This window comes from Camelus dromedarius, chromosome 8 (genome assembly GCF_036321535.1).
Source record: "Camelus dromedarius isolate mCamDro1 chromosome 8, mCamDro1.pat, whole genome shotgun sequence".
Lineage (NCBI taxonomy): Eukaryota > Metazoa > Chordata > Mammalia > Artiodactyla > Camelidae > Camelus > Camelus dromedarius.
In genome coordinates this window covers 61,991,353-62,014,246 of record NC_087443.1, presented here as the reverse complement: position 1 = coordinate 62,014,246, position 22,894 = coordinate 61,991,353, and the positions used below count along the sequence as shown (strand labels likewise).

Below are 22,894 nucleotides of genomic sequence, written 5' to 3'. Positions count from 1 at the left end.
CAGTTGTCTTAAAGCATTGCCCCCAAAACGCAGCATACCTGCTCAGAAATCATGGTTATAGAATAAGGACCACATTCCTGGAACTAGCATCCCATCCCACATCTGGACCTCATATTCCTTTCCAAACTTTTCTTCCTTCTGCCCTCTTTGTTCTGGCCAAATTGGTCTATTTCCCTTTCTACAAATGCCTACGCTACCTAGACACTTGCTTATGTGTGGACAGGCACATGTGCTGATGATAGTTGTGGAATACTTAGCAGTTTCCATGGTGTGTTTGTGCGTGCACGCACACACCCACACACATGCCCACACACCCATTACTGATTCCACACTTTGTTTTTGCCATGTTCTTCACCAGAAACATCTTCCTTCAGTCTTTGCCTGTCCCCAAACCATATCAAGCCCCAACCCAGATGACGTCTCCTCTTGGAAGTGTTCCTTAGGTATCCCAAGTCTGAGTGATCTCTCTTCCAAACTTCTGACTCCCTGCATGAGAGGATGGTAAACGTCCACAGAGGCAGAGTCTAGCCCTTTGTTTCAGTAACACCGTATCCTCCTTGTCTTCCTCTTTCCTCTCTAAGTGGATCTCTCCCCTCTCCTCCTCTTTCCATCTTTGCTGGTAACTTGAGTCTTCTTCTCTGTCCCTACACTTGACTTTGGCAATCGTATTCATTTCTTCAACTTCAACCTCTATGCAGAAAACTTCCAAGATACCTGCTCTTGTTACTGACCTCTCCCAAGACTTAGTCGTGAGTATGATGCTCAGAACTTTGAATTTGATTCAAGAGCCTCCCTCCCTACCTTTGTGGTATTATCTCCTGCTACTTCACAGTGTAACTTGTGCTCAAACTGAATTCCATTTTGTTCCACTAAAAGAAGTGTGCTTTCCTACCACCTGCTTTTCCTCTGCCTGGGATGTCTTTCTCATCATCTTATCTTGTCCCACTCTTACCAATTCTGCAAGTCTCAAGATAAATAACAAGCAGTAATTCTTGGGAGGAGGGGAAAGAGGGGAAGGAAAGTTTTTCAACTCTAGTGACCAGTTATAGTGACCATTCTGATTTCCTCTTAAAAAAAAAAACAAACTGAACATAGGAGGGTTTTTTTTTAACTTTACTTTTCTTACCATCATTCAAAATTTTCAATCTAATTGTAATGTTTAGAGAGAATATAGTCTCAATGATATCAGACCTTTAGAATTAGTCCAGCCTTCGCAGATGACCCAGTGTATAGTCAATTTAAAAATATATTAAATGTTTGCTTAGAAACATGTATTCCCTGTTTGTTGTGTGGAGAGCTGTACATAGTTCTTTTAAATCAAGCTGGCTAATAGTGTTATTCATATCCAAAACCACACTGACTTCTTGACTGCTTGGTCTGTTGGTTTCTACACGAAGTTTATTAAAATATTCCCCTGTGATATTTCAAATCTTCCATTTCTCCTTGAGTTTTGGTAGGTTTTTGCATTATGTAATCATTGCACTATGTAGGTTTTGAGATTTTTCTATTTTCTTGATGGATTATTCTTTTTGGTTTTAATTTAAATGCTAACTTTTCCATTATGCTCTCAATGATCTTCCTTCCTTCTTGGTCCCTCTCCTTCTTAGGAAGAAAAAAATGATCTCTTTCCTTTGAATTTTTGTAGCCTTTTTTCTATACCTTGAGGATCACCCTCACCAGGTATCAAAATTTATAGAATATGTACATAAATATCGTATCATCCTTGCTAGACTTTAAACAATTGCAAGTCTGCAACTTACATAAGCTGTGCCTTACACACTGTTAAGTGCTTGCCATTATGTGTATTTTCTGAGAGCCAAGAGAATGAAGCGGTTAAAACATAAAAGATGTCGGCTTCAGACAGGCCAAGACATGAGCCCCAGTCCTGGGCCAGTGGAAAGCTGCTTATGCATATTAATTAGGCTTCAGTTTTCTCATGTGCAGAATGAAAATAATAACAGTACCTAACAGAATTCTGGGGCTTAAATGTGTTGTATATTTATAATGTTTAGTATAAATAAAGAAATGAATCATTTAAACTACCATTTGTATTTTATATAATAACACCTAATTATGGACACTTACTCCGTGTCTTTTGTTGGATGCTTGAGGATTTTGTGCGCAGACACTGTGCGTCAGGCTTTAACAGCCCCATTGTCTCTACTATAAGACTTTGCAAACAGTATGTATTCTAGCAGAAGTCAATCAAATAACAATAACAATAATAATAATTAGAAACACCAGTATTGGCGGTCATTTATTGAACAATTAGAGTATGCTAACCACTTTGCCTGGATTATCTCATTTCATTTATTGTCCCCAGGTAACAGATGGGGAAACTAAGCCTCAAAGAAGCTAAATAACTCATCCAAAAAAGTTACACAGTGAATGGGTGTTGGAGCCGGGAGTTCGATTTAGGTGGTTGTTGCTAATATTGTAATACAGTTCTCAGCACCATGCTTTCAGCAAGGCTCATATCCCCTTTTAAGCATTTTGTGACTCATTAGCAATCATTTGACTGCACAGTTTGGCACAGAGGTATGGGCATAGCAGTGGAGGTTCTCTTAGCTCCAGCTTGCAATAGGCTGCTTGCATAAAAGGCAGAAAAACCATGAAATGTATTAAACCGAAGTCACAGTTGGAGGAGGTAAGAAAAGAAAAATATGCAGCGAAGATGTTATCCAGAGAGTTCCAATTATGGCCCAGCTGGTCTCAAGGTCTAGAGCATCTATTATGTGGGGAATTATGCACTTGAACCTGAACTGTGACAATCTTCAAGGGCTTGGCCTCTAGTTGGGAGTCCCTAGGACATGAAAAGAATAAACAGAATTATAAAGTCTTAATGCTTAAGACCAAGGGTTCTTAGGGATGAACCTTTGGCCCAACCCCTTCACTTGCTAGCCAGAGAAACCAAGGCCAGGTAAAGTAGCGACCTGCTCAAGAACACAGAGGACTAGAACCCAAGTCACCTGAAGCCCAATTCTTTCTCTCACTGACTGCTTTTCATAGGAAACCTATGAAGCTTGCAAGTTGAGTCACGGTGCACCATGTGTGACAGTAGTACCATGAATAATTAATTGCTAGAGGAACCCAGGGTAAAACATGATCACATCCAGGGCTACAATTAACCAAGGAAGGATTCAGATAAGACCCACTGTCCACATTTTGCTGGCTTTTACTTAAGGCTCCTGTGCCTAAAGAGAGCTCTGGGTTTTCCAAACTCTAGCCTGTGATTCTGAAACTAGAGATGTGTGCTACTAGTTTCTTCTAAGAGAGAATTTTCTTTGATGTGCTGAGATGTGGCATTCCTCTGCACAGTCTAATGATCAAATGAGTCATCAGAATGAAACAGACAATGATGTTTCCTGCCTCTGGGGAAAGGAACTGCTCCCCTCCAGAGATGGCTTCGCTGTCCCCATCAAGCCCCTAAGGTGGGTGAAGGTCAGAGATCCCAGGGTGATGGAATCTAAGTCGGGCTTTACTGGTGGCCAGCAAGCTGGAGGGCAGACATAGACCTTCAATTCACTAATGAGGGAGAATCCTGGTGGGTGCCAGGGAAGAGGAAAGATTCTCCCATTGGTCCAGTGTTGTGTTGCCTCCATATTGACACATAGATAAATGTGCCCCAAATCAAATGCTCTACAATGACCCAGCCTGGCTACATGCAATTCCCCCTATTGACACACTGGATTTACTTCCCATTCTTCTAAGTAAACAATTAAACCTGCTGTGAATTCCGGTGAGTCACACACCATCTTCTCTGCCACCTCCGTCCAGGACTCAGAATTAGCCATTGCTAGGAAACTGCAAATCCCAGCTCAATCCTTTTACCCAGCTTTGACGCCTTTCACTGGCTGGATGTCATTAATTTGAGAGCAAATTACTAGAAACCTGGAAAACAGTTCTGAAATACCTGCAGATTTATGATGAAGTCGTTTCACAAAAGGTCACGGGCAACCCTGCTATCATTAAATCTTTCATTAATTTTAAAATACACAATAACTTACAAATGCAGCATAAATTAACCGGATGACCTTGAAGAAATTATTTAGAGAATTGCTTCATCAGAAGCCACTATCTAGCAATTTCTTGAATTTTTATTTTACAAGTGGGATTTTGTCTTTTTTCATTCTTATCTTTGATTGGGTTCCAGTAGCCTGTTGATTTGAAATGATTTAGTATGAATTTGCTCAGAGCATTAGTTAGCACTGGAGAATGACAGTGGGCACCTAAGACTTTTCTTTCCTTTAGGTCACGACCTCAAAGGCGGAGTAAGTGTGGCCCACACAATCACCCACACACACCTAAATGCAGCCTCGACTCTTTTGCTCTCTGGGAGCTACTTTTTTTTTTCCATGAGTACATTTTGATAAATGGTTTCTCTTCTCTTGTTACAGAAAGAATGCATTCTCGTTATGAAAAATTAAAAACTACAAAAAGCTATAGATGAGAAAACAACCCCCCCACTGGAGGTAACACTTTTAACATGCTGTGGTATTTCCTTCCATTCACTGACAGAGTTCTTCTTTCTCAGACTGAGATAAGTAACTATCAGAATCCACAGCCAGAATTCGAATCTTTGGAAGTTAGAGGTAACCTTGAGATCTCTTTCTCTCTCTCCCCTGTCCCCTCCATCTCTCCTGACTCCCTCCCTCAAAAAACACACATACCACCACCAGCACCACCACCACTACCATTAACAGCTCAGAACTGGATTATGGAAAATATTCCATAAATACTAGAGCTGAAATAAACTCCATACCAAATTGATCTCTCTTCTGTAGGGTGTAGAAGAGGCTGTGGAGCATGGCAACTTCCCATCAGCAGAGACCTCAACTGTCCTGCTCATGCCGCAGCCCAGCTCCTAGCCCTCTCAGAACAGTGCCTACCTAGGCACTCAATACATATTGTGGAATAAACAAATAATAATGTTCTTGTAATAGCAACTTGATACATGTGGACTCCTGAGTTCTTAAGTATTTCTATAGAGTTCAGTTCTTTCTGAAAAATGAAAAACCAAAGCCTCCCACCTCCCTATGCCTCCATTTGCCTCCTGCCTCCATTAGCCCTCATCTCTGCTTCTGTGGAGGAGGCTGCTGAGGACCGACTTCAACTCAAAGCAGAAAGAGCAGCGTCCTGGGAAGGCCAGCCATCTGAGGCCCACAGTTGTCGGCCTCCAGAAATTCAGGCCACATCCTGGGCTGTCGGTGTGGGTCCTTGCCACCTGACCGTTTTCCCATTAGAGTGTAGAAAGGATTAGCGGTAAAGCAGGTCAGTGGCTGCCGGGGAATTGTACGGAGTGAAAGTGAGACATGAACTGGACCTTAATAGAAACAGGCAGGGGATCAACAGCAAGGATTCATGCACGCAGGGCCTGTGTTAGTTCCGGTGAGATGATGGGTGAGGTGGTGAAAAGAGGCAGGGATTAAAAAGTCCTGGGAGAGGAGAGGGAAAGACTGAGAAAAAGACTAAAAGGCATGGGACCTGAGGAGGCAAAGGAAAGAAAGCTGATGTTTCAATGCATTTAAAGAAATCATTCAATAGCCAAACAACTTTGACTGTTTTTTCAAAACTTAGTAAGCTCTTTCAGTGGGTTTGAAAGCTTATTAAAGTCCACAACATTGGGATGTGGTCTGTGAACCTGAGAAAGATGATTCGGGAGCTGGGTGCTGAAGGAGAACCCAAGAAATGGAAACAGAAAGAGAAGATGGATGTTCAAGATGGGATTTAAGAGAGGGAAATACATGGGAATTAAAAGAGCTGTAACTGGGACATTATGCTGTGCACCAGAAATTGACAGATTATAACTGACTGCACTTCAATTGAAAATAAATAAATAACTAATTTTTAAAAATTAGAAAAAAATAATAAAAGAGCTGTAAGAGAGGAGGGGAAGTAGGGGCATGTGGTTTTCCTTTGTCATTGTATTTCTCAGGCTCCTACTTTATGTCAAATCTGGAACTAAGTGACAAAAAGAATCAGAAAAAGGATAAAATTCAGCCTCTACCCTTAAATAGTTTGCAGTTTGTTCCAATAGTATTAGTCACTCTCCGTGGATCTGCCGAGCCCCAGTCGTGCACAGGCTTCCACGTTCAATGCTGCAGAGGATGACAAATAAGACAGCTGCCAACCTCATGAATCTTTCAGACTAAAAAAGACCTCACGCTCTAACTGCAGAGATGACCAATATGTAAAACAGCGAGAACACAGTGCAAAAATAAAGGTGACAATGCCAATTCACCGTGACCCAGCAATTCCATTTTTAGGTATGCAGCTCAGAGAACTTCTCTGTATGCATTTGGAGGCATATGCAGATAGGAGTATACTGTTTGTAATAGCACAAAACTGGAAACAACCAAAATGTCCACGGATAGAAGAATAGAGAAATAAATTGTGCGTATTCATGTCATGACGGAACGCCACAGTGTTGTAAGTGTCTGGAGCAGATGGACATGTCCTAAGATAATACAGAGTGACAGAAGCATATAGAGGAATGATCACATTTAGATCAATTATACATTTTAAAATACGCAAAGCAATACCACCTATTTTTATGGATAATTAAATATATGCTAAAAGTATTAACGCACGTACTAGAAGGATGTCTAGTTCACGGCAACATCAAATTCATGGCAGAGGTTGATCTGTGTAGGGAGTGAGGGGAAAGGGTCTGAAAATGGGCAACACCAAGAAGACCGATTCTACCTGGGATGCCCTGAATATTTATTTTAAAAATCTGAAGCCAAAATGATAACACGTTCATATTTATTAATTCCAGGTGGTTGGTACACAGGTGCATGTTATACTATTCTTTGTACTTTGCTGTGTTCTTTAAAACTTTCCAAAAGAACTGTAATAAAACCACACAGGTATGCAATTATGGATGGAGAGTCTAAATTGGGAATCACAAATTCAAAATCTTACAGGAGCCAGGAGCACAACTTAAATAAACAGTGAGGCAGCTGAAGCAGCTGGAGAAGACCTGTGTACATCAGGTGAGAGGTGGGGCAAGAAAGAGCATCCCCAGTGCAGAGTGGGCCCTTCCAGGCAGCTCTACGGCCTGCAGGACTATGCGCATTTGGGCTCAGCACTGCGGGATGCTTCTGATCGCAAAATTTAGATCCATTAAGAAAAGATCAGACCAAACTAAACATGCCTGTGATCCAAACCCTGAAGCTTCAGACAGGCGTTTAATGAAAGAAAATAAGTAAGGACTGGAGGGATCGTGGAGGGCTTCCTGAAAGAGGTGAGACTTGCCTGCACAGTTAGAATAAGAAATGAGGAAAATTCTAAGCCATTTCAGACGATCCGTCTCTTCAAATATAGTCAGTCCCCCATAGCTGCCAGTTCCATATTCATGATTTCAACCAATCACAGATTAAAAATATATATATTTTTTAATTCCAGAAAGTTCTAAAAAGCAAAACTTGAATTTGCCACACACTGGCAACTATGTACACAGACTTTACATTGCATTAAATATTATAAGTAATCTAGAGATGATTTAAGGTATATGGGATGGGAGGAGGGTATGGCTCAGTGGCAGAGCGTGTGCTTAGCATGCACGAGGTCCTGGGTTCAATCCCCAGGACCTCCATGAAAATAAATATGTAAATAAATAAACCTAATTACCTCTGCCAAAACAACAATAAGCCAAAAGACCAAGGAAACAATAAATAAATAAATAGAATATTTTCAAAACATAAACAAAATATACAGGAGATGTTCAAAGGTTATACACAAATACTATGCCATTTTACATAAGGGACTTGCGTGTCCATGGATTTTGGTACCCACAGCAGGGCAGGGGTGTCCTGGAACCAATCCCCAGCCGATACCAAGGGACAACTGTACTTCGTAAGACAGGATAATAGGAATCGTTTATGGATGGGGGAATTTGTACAAACTGTGTCAAAAATTCAAATGGTATTTGTAACATGGCCACAATAGATTAAGTTCCACGTGTCCTCTTGTTCAGGGTCAACAAACTAAAGCCAGTGGGATAAATCCGGCCCAAGGCCTGTTTTGGGCAGCCTACAAGCTAACGAGGTTTTTACATTTTAAATGGCTAGAGGGGCGCACAAATGAAGAATAGTATTCTACACCATGTGAACATTGTATGACATTCACATTTCAGTGTCCGCAAGGGAAGTTCTCTTGGCACACACTGATGTCCACTCATCACATACTGTCTGTGGCTGCTTTCCCACCGGCTTGGGAGACTCAAAGGCCCTGTGGCTGGCAAAGTCTAAAGTCTTTACAGAAAGAGCCTGCTGCCCCTGTGCTGGTTGGCCAAAGTTCTTGCTTGCAGGTGGCCCATATCTTGATCGTTAGACTATGGAGACTGTAAACATCTCTAATGTCACTCAACAGAGGTTGTTTCACTTAATTCTTATATTCACATGAGGAACCCCAAACTCACAGGGAGGGTAAGATCACAGGGATGGTAAGTAGCAATCTGAGTGCTGTGCCAGGAGTGTGGACCTCCAAAACCCCTGCTCTCAGCCACCACCCCACCCACACAGCAATTCGTTGGTCAAAATAAGCCTTTTCTTTGCAGACTACTAGCAGCTTCTAGCACCTCCCAGTCTCTTCCAAACCCCCAGACGTGCATTCTGCCCTTGTGTTCCTTGGTCCCAGCTCAGGGGGCCTCCAAACAGATGGTAAGTCTGGTGACAACCTGAAGGACATGAATCCGGCAGCCAGCCTGAGAGGCGATGACTTGGGAGTTCCACTGGATTTGCCAATTACTCGAATGACTTACTTCAGGCAAAGTAAAATCAGACTCTTCCAGCAAACAACAGAGAATTGAAAAACAGATCAATGGAAGCAGTGCTGGTTCATTTCCAACGACTTTATCGGATGCAGTTACTAGAGGCTAAACAATGCATTTAAGCTCAGGGCTGGGTTTCCATGTTGCACCAAGGTTGTATTTAAGAGCATGCTCCCTGCTAAGTATGTGGTCACAGTCTCTTAAGTAAAAGGAAGGTCTTCGCTTTTTTTTTTTTTAACCTCTGCAGCTTTGGGGTTTGCATAATTTCCTAGGCAAAATACTCTCTCTCCCCCTTCACTTCGGCTATTAGTTCTGCTGGTGGAACAGTGGATCAGAGATTTATGCCAATTAGAACTGGATTGATACAGGGATTCAGGGAGGCAATTGGCCCTAGACAGTTTGCTGAGAGCATCCTCGCCCTCCCCGCCTCTCACTCTCCCGTCTACAGCCCAGCCTCGTTCCTGTTCCTACTGCTCTGTATTTGCTCACACCGTTCCCCCACCTAGAATCCCCTTGCTCCTCCCTCCCTGCATAGACACAAAGCCCTATCTAGCTCCTCTGTTTTTAATCACTTCTCTGATATCCAGTGGCAGCTACAATTGGTCCCATCCCTTACCACTTACTTGTCTTCCAGTTCTTCACGTGTTTGCCATCTTTTTTCAAATAGATTGTGCTTGAATGGGTCTGCTGTGACTTCTGTCTGGCTGCACAGTGGGCACCCATCCACACTGAGTGAACAGCATCCTGCCACTCTTGCCCCCAACACCCCCGTCCTTTACAGAACAAACCCTGCAGAATCCTAGTACCTTTCCTCAGATTTCAGCTCCGAGCCTAAAGCTTGAAATTTGCCTCCCTGGCTCTCAATTTACCTCTTACTGAAGGTGTGAGCTAAGCATTTAATTTCTCTGAGCCTCAGTGTTCTCATGCGCCCGGTGACTATAATCTGATCTACCTGGCAGGGTTATTGGGAAATGCCAGTGAAATCAAGTTTGAGAAAGAGCTCGGAGAGATACCTGACACAAAGGAAGGTGTAGAACAGACGCAGGTTAGCTGCAGCTCACTCCTGGTCAGAAGCATCTGCTTTCTTCCAGGGAAGCTGAGTCCCCCGCACCCTTTGGGAATTTTTTTTTCCCCTGGGAGGCTGCCAGGTTCTCCCTGGCCCCTGTCAGAGATCAGCTAAATCATAGCCAATTGGTTCAAACATTTCCTATCAAGAAAGAATTTCAAACGTAGCTTTGAGGTTGTAGGGTAATAGTGTTTTTCGATCTGAGTCCACATCTGAGCCAAGTGGAAAAAAAAGAGTGCTCTTTAAAGTGCTAATTTGGGGGCCAACAGCAGACCAGGGAGGTCCGCGCGTTCTGACAGCCACAGGCATCTCATCAGCTGGAGAGTCACTGCCTGAGACGCAATAGGTCCTCCTGCTTGTCAATCATCCAACCCAGTTCTCAGCCTTAAGTAATAAGAATGGTCACATTTCACTGTGAATTAGACTAGACTAGATGGCTCCTGTCAAGGTTACCAGGGAGATGTTGAAATAATAACATTTGAAAAGACAGTGGGAAAAACGAGCAATAAAAGTAAGCAAATCCCATGCCTGCAAGCTGGGGGCTGTCTCTTCACACAAATTCCCCTATAAAGCCACAGCGTTAGGAGGTTTCATGCTTCTGGGCTTTGGCCTCTGGGAGACATAGGAATTCGAGAGATTCTATGGAAGGTGGAGGAAATAAGAAGTTATTGCCAGGACCAGCCTCATTGTCTAGTTGCCCTTCTGCGCCCACCTGCCACACCACCCCCTCCTCCATCACCCACTGTACGCACGTCTGCACACAGACAGACTGCTCTGATTCCAACCCAGCCCCAGGCTCCTGTAACTTGTAACTACTGGATTCTGATTAGAGCAATTCAGAACCTCTGGGGAGCTATAATCAACTCCCTACAATGCTAGAGCCATGGGCCAGAGGAGCCACTCTAATCACAACAGTGGTAAGATTGTTGGGGACCATAAGATTCATGTGTTCATTCATTCATTTCTTCATTCAATCACTCAACACATATACATGGTTACATCCTCAGCGCTCACACAAAACTGATTCACACGCACTCAAAGAACAAGATACACAAAGATCCTCCCTCGAGGGAATTTAAAGTGTGTGTGTGTGTGTGTGTGTTTACATACATACACATGTCTGTCTGTCTGAAGGGCAGATGAAGGGGGAGAGGGAAGCTTCCACACAAACTGCCATCTTCATTAATATGTATTTCCTGAAGTGTTGTAAACGAAAAAAAAATCAGTCTAAGACAGCATAGAGCATGGGGCCCCAACTTGATCTGCTGGCTAAAGGAAGGTATGCCTGAAAAACTGATACTTAAAGCTGAGAACTGAAAGATACTTAGAAACCTGATCATTCAAGTGGGGAGGGCAAGAACATTCCAGATGGATAGACAGACAAGGACGCTGGGGCAGGAAGGTACCAGTGGATCAGAGAAGAGTGGTCAGAGCATGGGGGCCAGAAATGAGGTCCCAGATAACGACTCAGGGTAGAGATGTCCAGGCCATTCAGTGAGTTTTGGACTTTATCCTAATGGCAGTGGAAAGCACTCCACGGGTGGTGTTTCCAAATTTTCAGGTTCAAGACAATCACTCTGGATATAAGCCAAATTCCTAAACATAATCCTAACACCCTTTGTAGTCTCACCACCTTAACACCAAGTCATGCTCTCTCATGGCACTTTCCTTTGCTTTGAAGTCATTCTTTCAACCAATAAATTTCTTACCATGTGTCTACCCCCACTCTTTTAGACACTGAGGTTACAGTACTCAACAAAACTGTTAAAAATGTGTGCTTGTTTTGAGCTTACATCCTATTGCCTATTAATTGGCTTTCCACCGGTGAACTGCTATTGAAACTTCCAGACTGACTCAGCTCTCACCTTCCGTACGTGGGAAGCTTTCACTTCCCTCTACGTATATCCAGGTTCTATAACTAGGCTTTCTTGATGACCGTGTATCCCATCTCCCCCAACACATGGGACTGAGAGTGCCTTAAAAATACAAAGAATTGTATTTACCTTTTTAATACCCCTTAAAAGGGTCTAAAATATATTAGAAGCTCAGAAAATGTTTTTGGATGAATGAACTATGTAGCTGTAGTCAGGGATCTCTAGAGAAACAGAATGAATAGGAGGGAGAGAGAGAGAGAGAGAGAGAGAGAGAGAGAGAGAGAGAGAGAGAGAGAGAGAGACATTTATCACATGGAATTGGTTCACAAAATTGTGGGATTTGACATGTCCCAAGACCTGCAGGGTGAGTGGAGACCCAGGAAAGCCAATGGTGTAGTTCCAAGCTTGAGAACCAGGAAAAGTGGAAGCTTCAGTTGGAGTCAAAGGCAAGAAAAAGCCATGTCCTAGTTCAAAAGCAGCCAGGCAAGAGGAATTCTCTTGCTCGGGGAAGAGTTAGCCTTTTTGTTCTATCCAGGCCTTCAACTGATTGGATAAGTTCCACCCACATCTGCTTTATTGGGTCTACTGATTTAAATGCTAATCTTATCCAAAAACACCTTCACAGACGCAACCAAAATAATGTTTGACCAAATATCTAGGCACCCCATGACCCAGTCAAGTTAACACATAACATTAAACAGCACAAACTTGTAAATATTTAAATAAAGGCAACAAGATAAGGCAATAAAACCTTAGTGTGAATGAGCCAAGGGTCTTTCTCCTTGACCCCAGGTGAGCTACGGACTCAGGGTTAACAGGAAGAGGAAGGATACAGAACTCAAATAGCCCATATCATTAATAAGATTTTGGTTAAATGGTAAGGTTAAACAACCTTGTCCCCAAATGAACTTTCTGTCCTCAAAATTCCTAAGGCATATTTAAATTTTTGGGACTCCTGCTTTAGTCTTTGTCACTGCCATTCCACGAGAGGGAAGTACTCATCGCCCTTAGTGGGCCATTTGGTTTTAAAGCCCTTTTCAAAATGAAGGCAGAAACAGAAACTGCCTCTTGGCAGTCGTTCCAGGGTCCACCCTTCCGTCTGTATAAAGAGTCCTGAATCATTTTCATACCAGAGAAACTTCAGATTTAATAATTAAAAAAAAAAGTTGAAAATAGGTAGCTTGAATTGTTTATACTTAGTTGGTTGATTGCTTCCAGGCTCATCTTAATTCCATGAAGAACAAAATACCTCTGCCTCAAATCTCATACAAAAAAATGATGCACTATTCCCATTCCTTTTCTGTTTACTAGCATTTAAAAGATCTCCATAAGCAAGGTAGGAGGAGGGGAGGAGGACAGAAGCTCTGCCACACGCCTTGGCGTCTTCCTGGAGAGGAAGGAAAAGCAGTAGCGCTATCTTGTCTATTCAGCGAATGCTTTGTCCCTGAGGTCACTCTCCTTCACATCCATGTGACCAGCTAAACTCCATCCGAAACTGAGAAAAAGAAAATAATTACCATTTAAGATGGCCTGAATACAGAACCTGAACTGTGGCCTTAAACTTGCTGGGGAATGCCAGGTCATGTAGAGACTGGTGTACATGTGCTATGGTTCAAAGTTCTGCCCCAAGACAAGCAAGGAACGCGTTCAAGGAGGTCTCATACAAGAGGACACCGGAGAAATCACATTGTGAAATGAGGAGAAAACAGAATAAAAGGAGGACCAGTATGTCTCTTTGGGACAAAAACAGGGAACACCTGACTTCAGGACCATACATATCTTCACTGCCCGATATTCTAGGACCACGTCAGATTTAAGACGTCTACAAATAATAAATGCTGGAGGAACCCTCAAACACAGCTGGTAGAAATGTAAGTTGGTGTAGCCACTATAGAGGATAGTATGGAGGTTCCTTAAAAAACTAAAAATAAACTTACCACATGAAACAGCAATCCCACTCCTGGGCATATATCCAGATGGAACTCTAATTCAAAAAGAAACCTGCACCCCAATGTTCACAGCAGCACTATATACAATAGCCAAGACATGGAAACAACCTAAATGTCCATCAACAGATGACTAGAAAAGGAAATTGTTGTGTGTGTGTGTGCATGCACGCACATGTGCATGCACAATGGAATATTACTCAGCCATAAAAAATAGTAAAATAATGCTATTTGCAGCAAAAAAAAAATTTCTTGTATTTGATTGTGGTGAGCAGCCACATCAGGCTTGATGAATTTGAGCAGATTCCATAACTGTCTTGAATATGTGTTCTTTGCTTTACTGAACTTGGAACTCAATACTTGAAACTCTTTGATGGCCATATTAGAGAAAGTCCTAGAAAAAAAGGAAGGTTTTCTTTTTATATCTAGTGATTAAGTGAAGGATGGGAAATAATCTGGAAAAGTCAGCACATGGTCAGAGATCCTTATGAAAAAAGATGGTGGTATTCCTAGTATTCCATGATACGCTTCCTGGGATTATTAAGAAAATATTGCAATCTCTTGGCAGAGTGTTTTGAGTAGCATGACAGAGTCATGTGTATGTCATGTTTATTTAATGTACAAGCATGCAAAGTCCATGAGGACAGGGGCTTTTTCCTGGTTTGTTCACCTAGAATAGTATCAGGCACACAGGAACCACCATTTTTTTTTTTAATACTATAACTTTGTGAAGGTCTTGCCAGGACTCTGAATCCTTGAGATTTCTCTCTCATTGTATTTCTTTTGTCTAAATTTCTGTATATATATGTATATGTACATGTATATGTGGGCATGTGTCTATACACATATATATATGTATATATATGTGTTCATATATATATACACATATATGCATGCATATATATATATATGTTCACTGTACATGTGTATTTATCAAAGCATGTGTACTTTGGAAATAAAATTTATATTATGATACTGTCTTTGAACATCCAGGACTTGTATTTATGCAACATATTGTTGCTGTGTATCCATCAAATGATGAAGCTTTGGACTCTAAGCATTAGTAACACACTATATCTTAAATACAGTCTTGAACAGCCAAACTTGTGTACAATTATTGTTGACTCTTAATTAATAAAATGACTTGATAGCTTACCAATAGAGTCCATTTGCTATTACAGGAAGTTTAGTTAAACACTTAGATGGTGAGACAATTCCACTGGGGGTATATTTTAGGAGAATGAGAAGAAATTACTGAAAACAACTCAGATTAAAGCTTCACTTCCTCCTGAACAACAAATTCTACAGGAAATGCTTGCTCACATTTTACAACAGAACTGTCCAGAGAAGTCCTATCATTACCCAAGTTTGCATCTAAAGATACCAGTTATGAATACAATTAGACCCTTTGGGAGGATCACAGCAGCTCCTCAGAGGGTTTGACCTCATGCCTTTCAATTTCCAACCAGAGAGCCTACATGCCTAACATACAGCATATGCTCAATTTGAGAGTTAAGTCTTCAAAAGACACAGTTCACCATCCTTGGAGTTAAAGTTGTACTAGCGATTTGGAAAATTCAGAGGGAATTAAAGAAGATAACTTAAATACCACTCTCTGTTGCCTTTGTTCCAAATAATTTTAAAGACAGTCTGTGGAACCACTGAAATTTTCTGTTGTGAACCTTCTTTAAATAATGAGGACACTGGGAGTCCTACAGACTCTTTCTCTAGACAAATCCTATAGACATGGAACCCCTTCTCCATGCTCCTGCTGAACTTCCTAAGAAGGGGAAAATTCTTAGAATATCAACATTTGAGAAAGAAGGAGGAGGAGATTCAACTTTACACAGGAAGCACTGGTGGTCCAGCATGGGGAGCTACTGGGCAGGTATTCCAGAGCTACAGGACTATACAGAATCCTAACTCAGGTGCTCTAAGCCCTGGGATTAGACTTTTGCCCTGTTGTTTTGTTGTTTTGTTTTCCCCAATATGTGTATCATTTTCCATCATGGCTGATTTCCTTCTGCTTGGTAAGCTCAATGGAGTCCCTGGTCAACCACTGGACACAAGGATGGATGTGGAGGGAAGGGACATGGCAAAGTGGTCCAAGCTGGAGCTAGATTATGACACTGGATCAAAACTGCAGAACTGTGGTTATAAAAGATTTTTTTAACTGGTCACTCTGCTAAAAAGGTAAAGCACAGGAATTAGTCATTTGCTCTTGTATTTGCCTCCTCCTCAAAGCTCATCAGTCTCATATTAGGCAAAGACTGATTCAAGCTGTCAAGAAATGAATGAATGCAAAGGTTAAGACAACAGCAGGGGCACCTAGAGTAAGACGATGAGCCCCAAACCAGGCCAGAATCATTCTGTGAAGCTTTTCTGTGCGAACTCCACAATACAGCAAGTTCTCCTTAATCTTGCCCAGCAGACCCCCTTCCTTCTGTCCAGCAAACAAAGTGCAAGGTATTCCAGGCACTTGAGAGTGGGGGAGGTGGAGGGAGGTGGGGTTGGGTGTTGCTGGTGGAGGGTAAGTTACCATAGCAATTCGCTCATGGCCCCCTACAGACACACATGCTCACAAACACACACAGGTGATCAACTTTTTAGGAATTAAATTTTCATATGCTTTTAGAAAACAACATCATAATATTACTATCTCCTTCAATATTCAGAAAGTATTTCAGGGCTTTTTTACAGCTTTAAGATCTATATCCTCTCCATTTATTCTCATTGTAAAGAAGGGTAGAAAAATTTTCATAGCAAATTAATCTTAAGTGGAGCAATGGCAACTCTGTGTGTGTGTGTGTGTGTGTGTGTGTGTGTGTGTGTGTGTGTGTGTGTGTATGTACCATGAACTCTAGAAGTTTCCCTGAACATATCCCTTGTTTTCAGTATGTTGGCTGTTTTGCTCCCTCTGACCCTTCCCTAGCTCCTGACTGGAGTGTTTTGGAAAAAGAAAAACCACATCTAAAAGACTTCAGCTTTCTGTCTACCTGGGTTTGGGATCAATGGAAATGTGTTACAATGCTTTAATTCCATTATAAACTATAACTTTTCAATTAGAAGTCCAGCTTCTCTAATCCTGCCAGGAGTCTTCCGAATTGGTGGGTTTAAGCATTAATATTTCCATGTTACAGATAACAAAACTTTGGCACTTTGCTGTAAGCTTCCCTGGGGAAAGTCGTGGCTTCCACGGAAGTAGAACCCAAGACTCTGGGCGTCTTTTGACCACAGCCAAAGAAGTACTCACGTCATGATCTGGGTCTCCATGCCGGCCTCCACCAGAGCCCCGTCGACAAAGAGAGGAAGTGAAGTGAAACCACACTTGTCCCAGGAGTGGCCTTCATCAAAACTCACCCTGGGTTGGAAACAAGTACACGGAAGAGACAGCTGAAAATAAAACCACTCTTGTGCAACCATTTTTCAGGTTATTAAATTCTCCTCTGTATCTCCCTTTCTGGCAGTTTGGATCATCAATAGGCATTCATCTTCAGCATCTCCCCATATTATTATGAGATTTGATAAAAACTGCATTTTCTGGCCCAGGCAGAGACAGCACCAAGAGCTGCAGAAACATTTCAACCTATTAGAATCGAAAAAAACAACCCAGGCAGGAGGGCTTAGTGGGTGGAGGGTCACATTTCAAGTCCCCAGAATGAATCCCGAGGTTCAATTTACAGCACAATCAATTCAGCCTTTGGAGTTTCTGACACAGATAAATTGAGTAGTGCGGGGTGTACCCTATGGGAGGGGAGCTGTGTGTCTTTCCGATCAAACCTTAAAAATAGCAATTTCCTATTTGTTCAGAATGGATGAAGTATTATTTTCCCTCCCTGAGGCCACTTTAAGGGTCTTTTAGGGACAAGTATTGAGTGTCTGAGATGTCCTGGCCAACGCTGTTCCATCTATCACTCGATGGTAAGAGGAGGGTCTGGCTATTTGTGGACACAGCTTCCAAAACCCTTTAAAGGGATGCAGCTAGTGGAGAAGACCTGAGCAATTCTGAGTGCTGGTCCTTCCCTTTCCTGAGCGCCCTACTGTCCCTTGACTTAACCAGAGGACAGAGCCCAAAGCCCATCTCCTCTGACAGCTTTTCCTGACACCCCTCCTTCCCCAAGGCAGCTGTATTTGTTTCATTTCCTGTGATCCTTCTTGGCATGGTTAATTCTTAATTCTTCTCTGACTCCACAACCCAGGATTCTCCGAGTTCAACTGTAGAAACTCTCATTTCCAACAATACCCAGCCTTCCCCTAGCATAGTGCTGAGTGATGACTTCTTAATTCATCTTGAACCCCTCAAGTTCAACATTTTAGTCTTGGGAGTTCAGGAGTCATGCATGTCCTGTTCATTGACTGACCCCTTAACACTACCTACATATCTTTATGGCAATGCTCCTTACCTGATATTATATCCATAATTTCAAAAAATGTCTGACTTTCCCACTGAACTGTGATCTTTTTGAGATCAAAGATCATATTACTCATTTTTGCATTCCTAGTAATTATCAGAAACAATGGCGCATGCTATGATATAAATGTTAAATAAACATGAATTAAAAAATAAGGAATGATAAGGAAGCTCTTCTAATCCATCCAATCATTTTTCTAGCATGGCCTACACTGGCATCCATGTACTGGATGTGACAGCCTCTTTCTCCATTACTAGTCAACCTGCTCAGCCCATTCTCCACATATTTACTTGTCTCTCTTAACCTCTGTCTCTTTCTGTCTTATCCTCTCTTCCCAAATATATTGATTTAAAAAATTGGAAAGGCAATCTCTTTACCCAGCTAGAAAAACCAGTCTGTCATACAACAATTTTTGTATTTATGTTCTACCTAGGCCTACTTCCACAAACAAAAAGCAGGCAGTGGTCATAAAAGTGACCGGTATTTCTCTGGACTTTAGAAACAATTTTATTGCAATAGCCTTGACATATAAAATTGCATGTATTTAAAGTTTATAACTATATGTACACACACATATATACATACAGTGAAAAGTAGGCCACAATGAACCGGGTTTCTGAGGGGATGGGAGTGGAGGGTGGGCAGGAGGAAGAAATGAGGAGATGTTGGTCAAAGGTACAAAGCTTCAGTTATGCAAGATGAATGAGTTCTTGGAGATTTAATGTACAGCACAATGATGATAGTCAACAATATTGTCTTGACCTTTAAGGACTTGGTCATTTCAGCCTTTTGTTTCCAATAGGCTGGATAATCATCAAAGCTGAACCAAAGGAAGTCTGGGCAGATCTGAACTTCTTTTCTTGGAAATAAATTTCTCATTTCAAAAGTGAAATCAAGAGTGTCATTAGGAATGGATTCACCTTTCATGCCACGTACCCACTTGGTTCCTAAAATCATCACTGGAGTCTCAAAGTATGTCATGGCCACTACTTAACTCTGGCTGGTAAGTCCAGGGGGTGAAAAAAAAATTCTGTTTAGTTTTTCTGTTGTTGTTTGTTTGCTTTGATGACTTTGGATTGATTATCGTCTTGATAGAAAGAAGTCAAAGTGGAGAAAGGCACCTGTCCTTGTCTCATTCTCTGAGTTCCCTGACTGGTGAAAGTCAGTTATTGAGCTAGCAGAGAAAAATGCAGTGAGTGCCACCAGCATTCCAGGGAAGGAGGAGACTTCACACCACTGCCATTAACAGCAGGGCAGAGGACAGTCATCTTAACTCCATACATGAAGATAAGACAACAAGGAGTAGAAACAGAGGGACCATCTCAGCCTTCTGAGCTCTGAGCTCTGAGATGGAGGCTCCAAAGAAAAACTAAGCCCAAGATGGAGAGAGGCACTGTGGAAGATAAAAGCATGCTGTGCAAACTGAATTCATATGGAAGGAGCAAAAGCTTCTTCTGGAAGAATGGGAGCAGCAAAAAAAAAAAAAAAAAAAAGAGGAGAAGAAATGCTAACATCCAGGTGGGAAAGCTAGCATATCCAATAGCCAAAGTCTAAGGAAGACATAAAATCAGCATAAACAAGGGGACAGTTCCCCAGAGCCAGGGTAAGGAATGCACCCTCTAACTCACTGACGGGCAACACCACTCGGGAGCACAGGATTGTGCCCTTCAGGTGACCTTCTGAGATCAGTAATTTCTAACACCTGAATATCTCAGGCTGAGATAGTCACTGAAAGCAACACAAAAATCCTAAAAAATAGTCCAAAAAATACATTAGAAACTTTAATCACTTGACTATCAGAAACTTGGGTCTGAATGGCCTACCATTCAGGAGAGCTACTCTTCCTTAGTTTTTAGATGTTCTGAGGCAACTAAATTGAATGATAACGCAATGGGATCCATCTTCTCCTCTATAATTCAATAGCTCATTAATGGCCAAGACAGAGGGATTTGGAATGCCTTACTAAGCCCACAGGTGAAGCTCAATTGGTAGCATTGCCAATACTCAAGGACACAGGGGTAAAGTTCCAGTTGACCTGTAAACAGTGGCAAGACAGGACTATAAAACTGAAATAAAATGAGCCATAATGAAAAAGAAACTGAAAATATATATATATGTTTCTTTGAATACGTGTAACTGAACTGCCTTGCTGTACACCTGAAACTAACATTGTGAATTGACTACTCGTCAACAAAAAATAAGAATAAAAAAATAAAATTTAAAAAATAAAAAGGAGAAAGAAGGAAAAAAAATATAAACAAGTACTAGGGTGTAATATACAACATGATAAACAAAATTCACACTGCTATAGCTTGTTGTGGGCACACAACACCATGATGGTGACACGCAGGTTGGTACAGAATTACCAGAGACTGAGAGAGTTTCGGAACGGTTAGGAGGTACGCTGTATAAGCACCATTGGGCCACAGAGGGGAGAGGTGCCAGCGTGAGCACCGGGGATGGGTGTGCTGGGTCTTTTACTGGGGGGAGGGGGGCAGCGCACACAAGGAGTAGTTTCTGCACAGGTACCTGAGTGGTTGTAAGATCTGTCAGGGACTTCCCTGAACAGTAGGTTTTAGGGCTTTGATAAGGGCAGGGTGTGAGGGTAGGATTAGGCTTAGGGTACTATGAGACAGGTTATCTCCTGGGGGGATGAGTTTTGTCAGGGTAAACACACAGCAAGAGAAGCCATTTTATTTCCAGCATGACACGTAGGTATGCGGAGGGTCCTGCAGTGGGGAGTAGGGTTAAGGTGTCCATAGGCTCCAGGCACACAGAGAGCCCAGGAGCGAGGGTTTTCTGACTCCAGAGAGGGCAAGCCGGCTCCACATAGGTTATATATGAAGTCGTTAAGAGAGTGAACCCTAAGCGTCCTTATCACAAGGAAAAAAATTTTTTTCTATTTCTTTCGTTTTGTATCTACCTGGGATAGTGGAAGTTCACTAAAGATATTGTGGCAACCCTTTTATGATGTATATAAGTCAAATTATTATGTTGTACACCTTAAACTTATACAGTGCTGTATGTCAATTATAGCTCAATATAACTGGAAGAAAAAAAATTTAAAGTAAGCCAATTTGCAATAAAACAAGAAGCAAAGCTTAAAAAACTGAAATAAAATAGAATTCATTTATCAAATATTTACTGATGTCTATCTACTCTGCGCCTGGTCTGGCCGTGGGCTCTGTTCTAGAGATACAGCATTGAACAAGAAAGCGAAGGTCCTGGCTTCAGTGGAACTTAGGTTCTAGTTTGAGGAGACAAGCAGTATGCAGATAAACAGACACAAAAATATATGTTAGGAAAAAATGTCACGGAGGTAACTAAAACAGGATGATATGATGCAGTGAGTGAATAGCTACTTTGTATGGAAAATTTAAGAAAGATCCTCTCTGAGGAGGTGACATTTAAACTGAGATCTGAACAACAACAAGGAGCTGCCTATGCAAAGATCAAGGTGAGAGCCGTTCCTGAGGGCAGATCTGGTGGGAAGGACAGAGAGATGGTTAGTGGCTGAAGGTTAGTGGGAAAGGAGTTAAGAGAAGGAAATAGAGTCAAGAGAAGAAGGCTGGGCTGGGCTACAGAGGACCTTGCTTCCAGCTGAAATGGGAGAGATGTGAATTAATTTAACCTTTAAAAGACAACTTTTATTTCTTTGTGGTGAATGGATTGCCAGGGGCCCAAATTGGATACAAGGAGATGAATGGGGAGGGGGTGGCCATTATAAGAGACCGAGTAAGAGAAGGGGTTTGGACAAAGGTTTTAATAGTGGAGACAGAAAGGAGATGGGAAGATTTAGAATATTTTTACAGGTGAAGTTAATAGGATTTGGCAATAGAATGTATACAGATTGCTTGAACAAAAGAAAGAAATCACAGACAGCATGGATTGGGGGATTAAGTAATTAAGATGGGGAAATGGGGAGAACAGGAGAAGCAAAACTTGCTGTTTACTTGTTAGTTTCTGCTTGGTCCACTGAGATGCTTTTGTTGGATTTCCACACCATGACACTGTGAAGAAATCCTTTGGATGGACCGATCCTGATTTCTGGATCAAAACCAGGGCTGTAGATCTGAAAGTCACTTATAAGGTAGGACCAACTTAAAGCAGAATGCTTAATTTGAAAGAGAGAAAGAAAAAAAGAGCCCCACAGCCAGAGAAAGGAAAAAGAGTAACTAATGAAAAACTCAATCTGACCAAAAAGAACCCCCAAAAAACAAAAACCACAAATAATGACCTGAAGTGATTGTCAATCACAAGGTAAATATTTTCCAGCAACATCTCTATTGTGAGAGGTAAACAAGCCACCGTGAGTTTAGTATGTGTTCACAGATAGACAGCGTGCATAATAAAAGGCATTAACCTTCCACCAGATCCTGAGTGCTATGTTCAGTTTCAATCATTGTAGAAAACTGACAATCAGTGTGATTAAAAGTAAGAAACAGGTTGTTCTAGAAACAGATTATATGAATTGAAGATAGTTTAGGGAAAAAAGAAAAGGGGCTGAATAATTTACCATTGCCTTTTAACTTTTTTTTAGTAAGAAAGCTTCCAAATAGTTAAACACATAAAAATAATTCTGTTTGTTGCCTATTGGAAAGGGGCAATGTCTGTGAATGAAATCAGAGAGAATGTGGATAAAAACACACGAAAGTATCAATTAAAAATACAGAGAGGCTTAGGTAGAAAAGATTTCTATTCTTATAACTGTTCTAAAAAGGAAAGTCAAATGTCCACACAAAGATGTAAGTTCCCAAGTATTCTGTCATTTTCACTGGTATATCCCAGCCCCGATGCTCATGCCAGGTAAATAGCATATACTC

General features: G+C 41.6%; 1 protein-coding gene across 1 annotated transcript in view; it reads right to left on the bottom strand.

Annotated features, from left to right (window-relative positions):
• The window catches only part of SORCS3 (sortilin related VPS10 domain containing receptor 3), a 564,832-nt gene that overhangs the window by 55,348 nt on the left and 486,590 nt on the right, over positions 1 to 22,894 (bottom strand). The window contains exon 14 of the mRNA XM_010987110.3: positions 16,913 to 17,020. Coding sequence (XP_010985412.3) covers positions 16,913 to 17,020 — 108 coding nt within the window. The remainder of the gene's footprint in view (positions 1 to 16,912; positions 17,021 to 22,894) is intronic.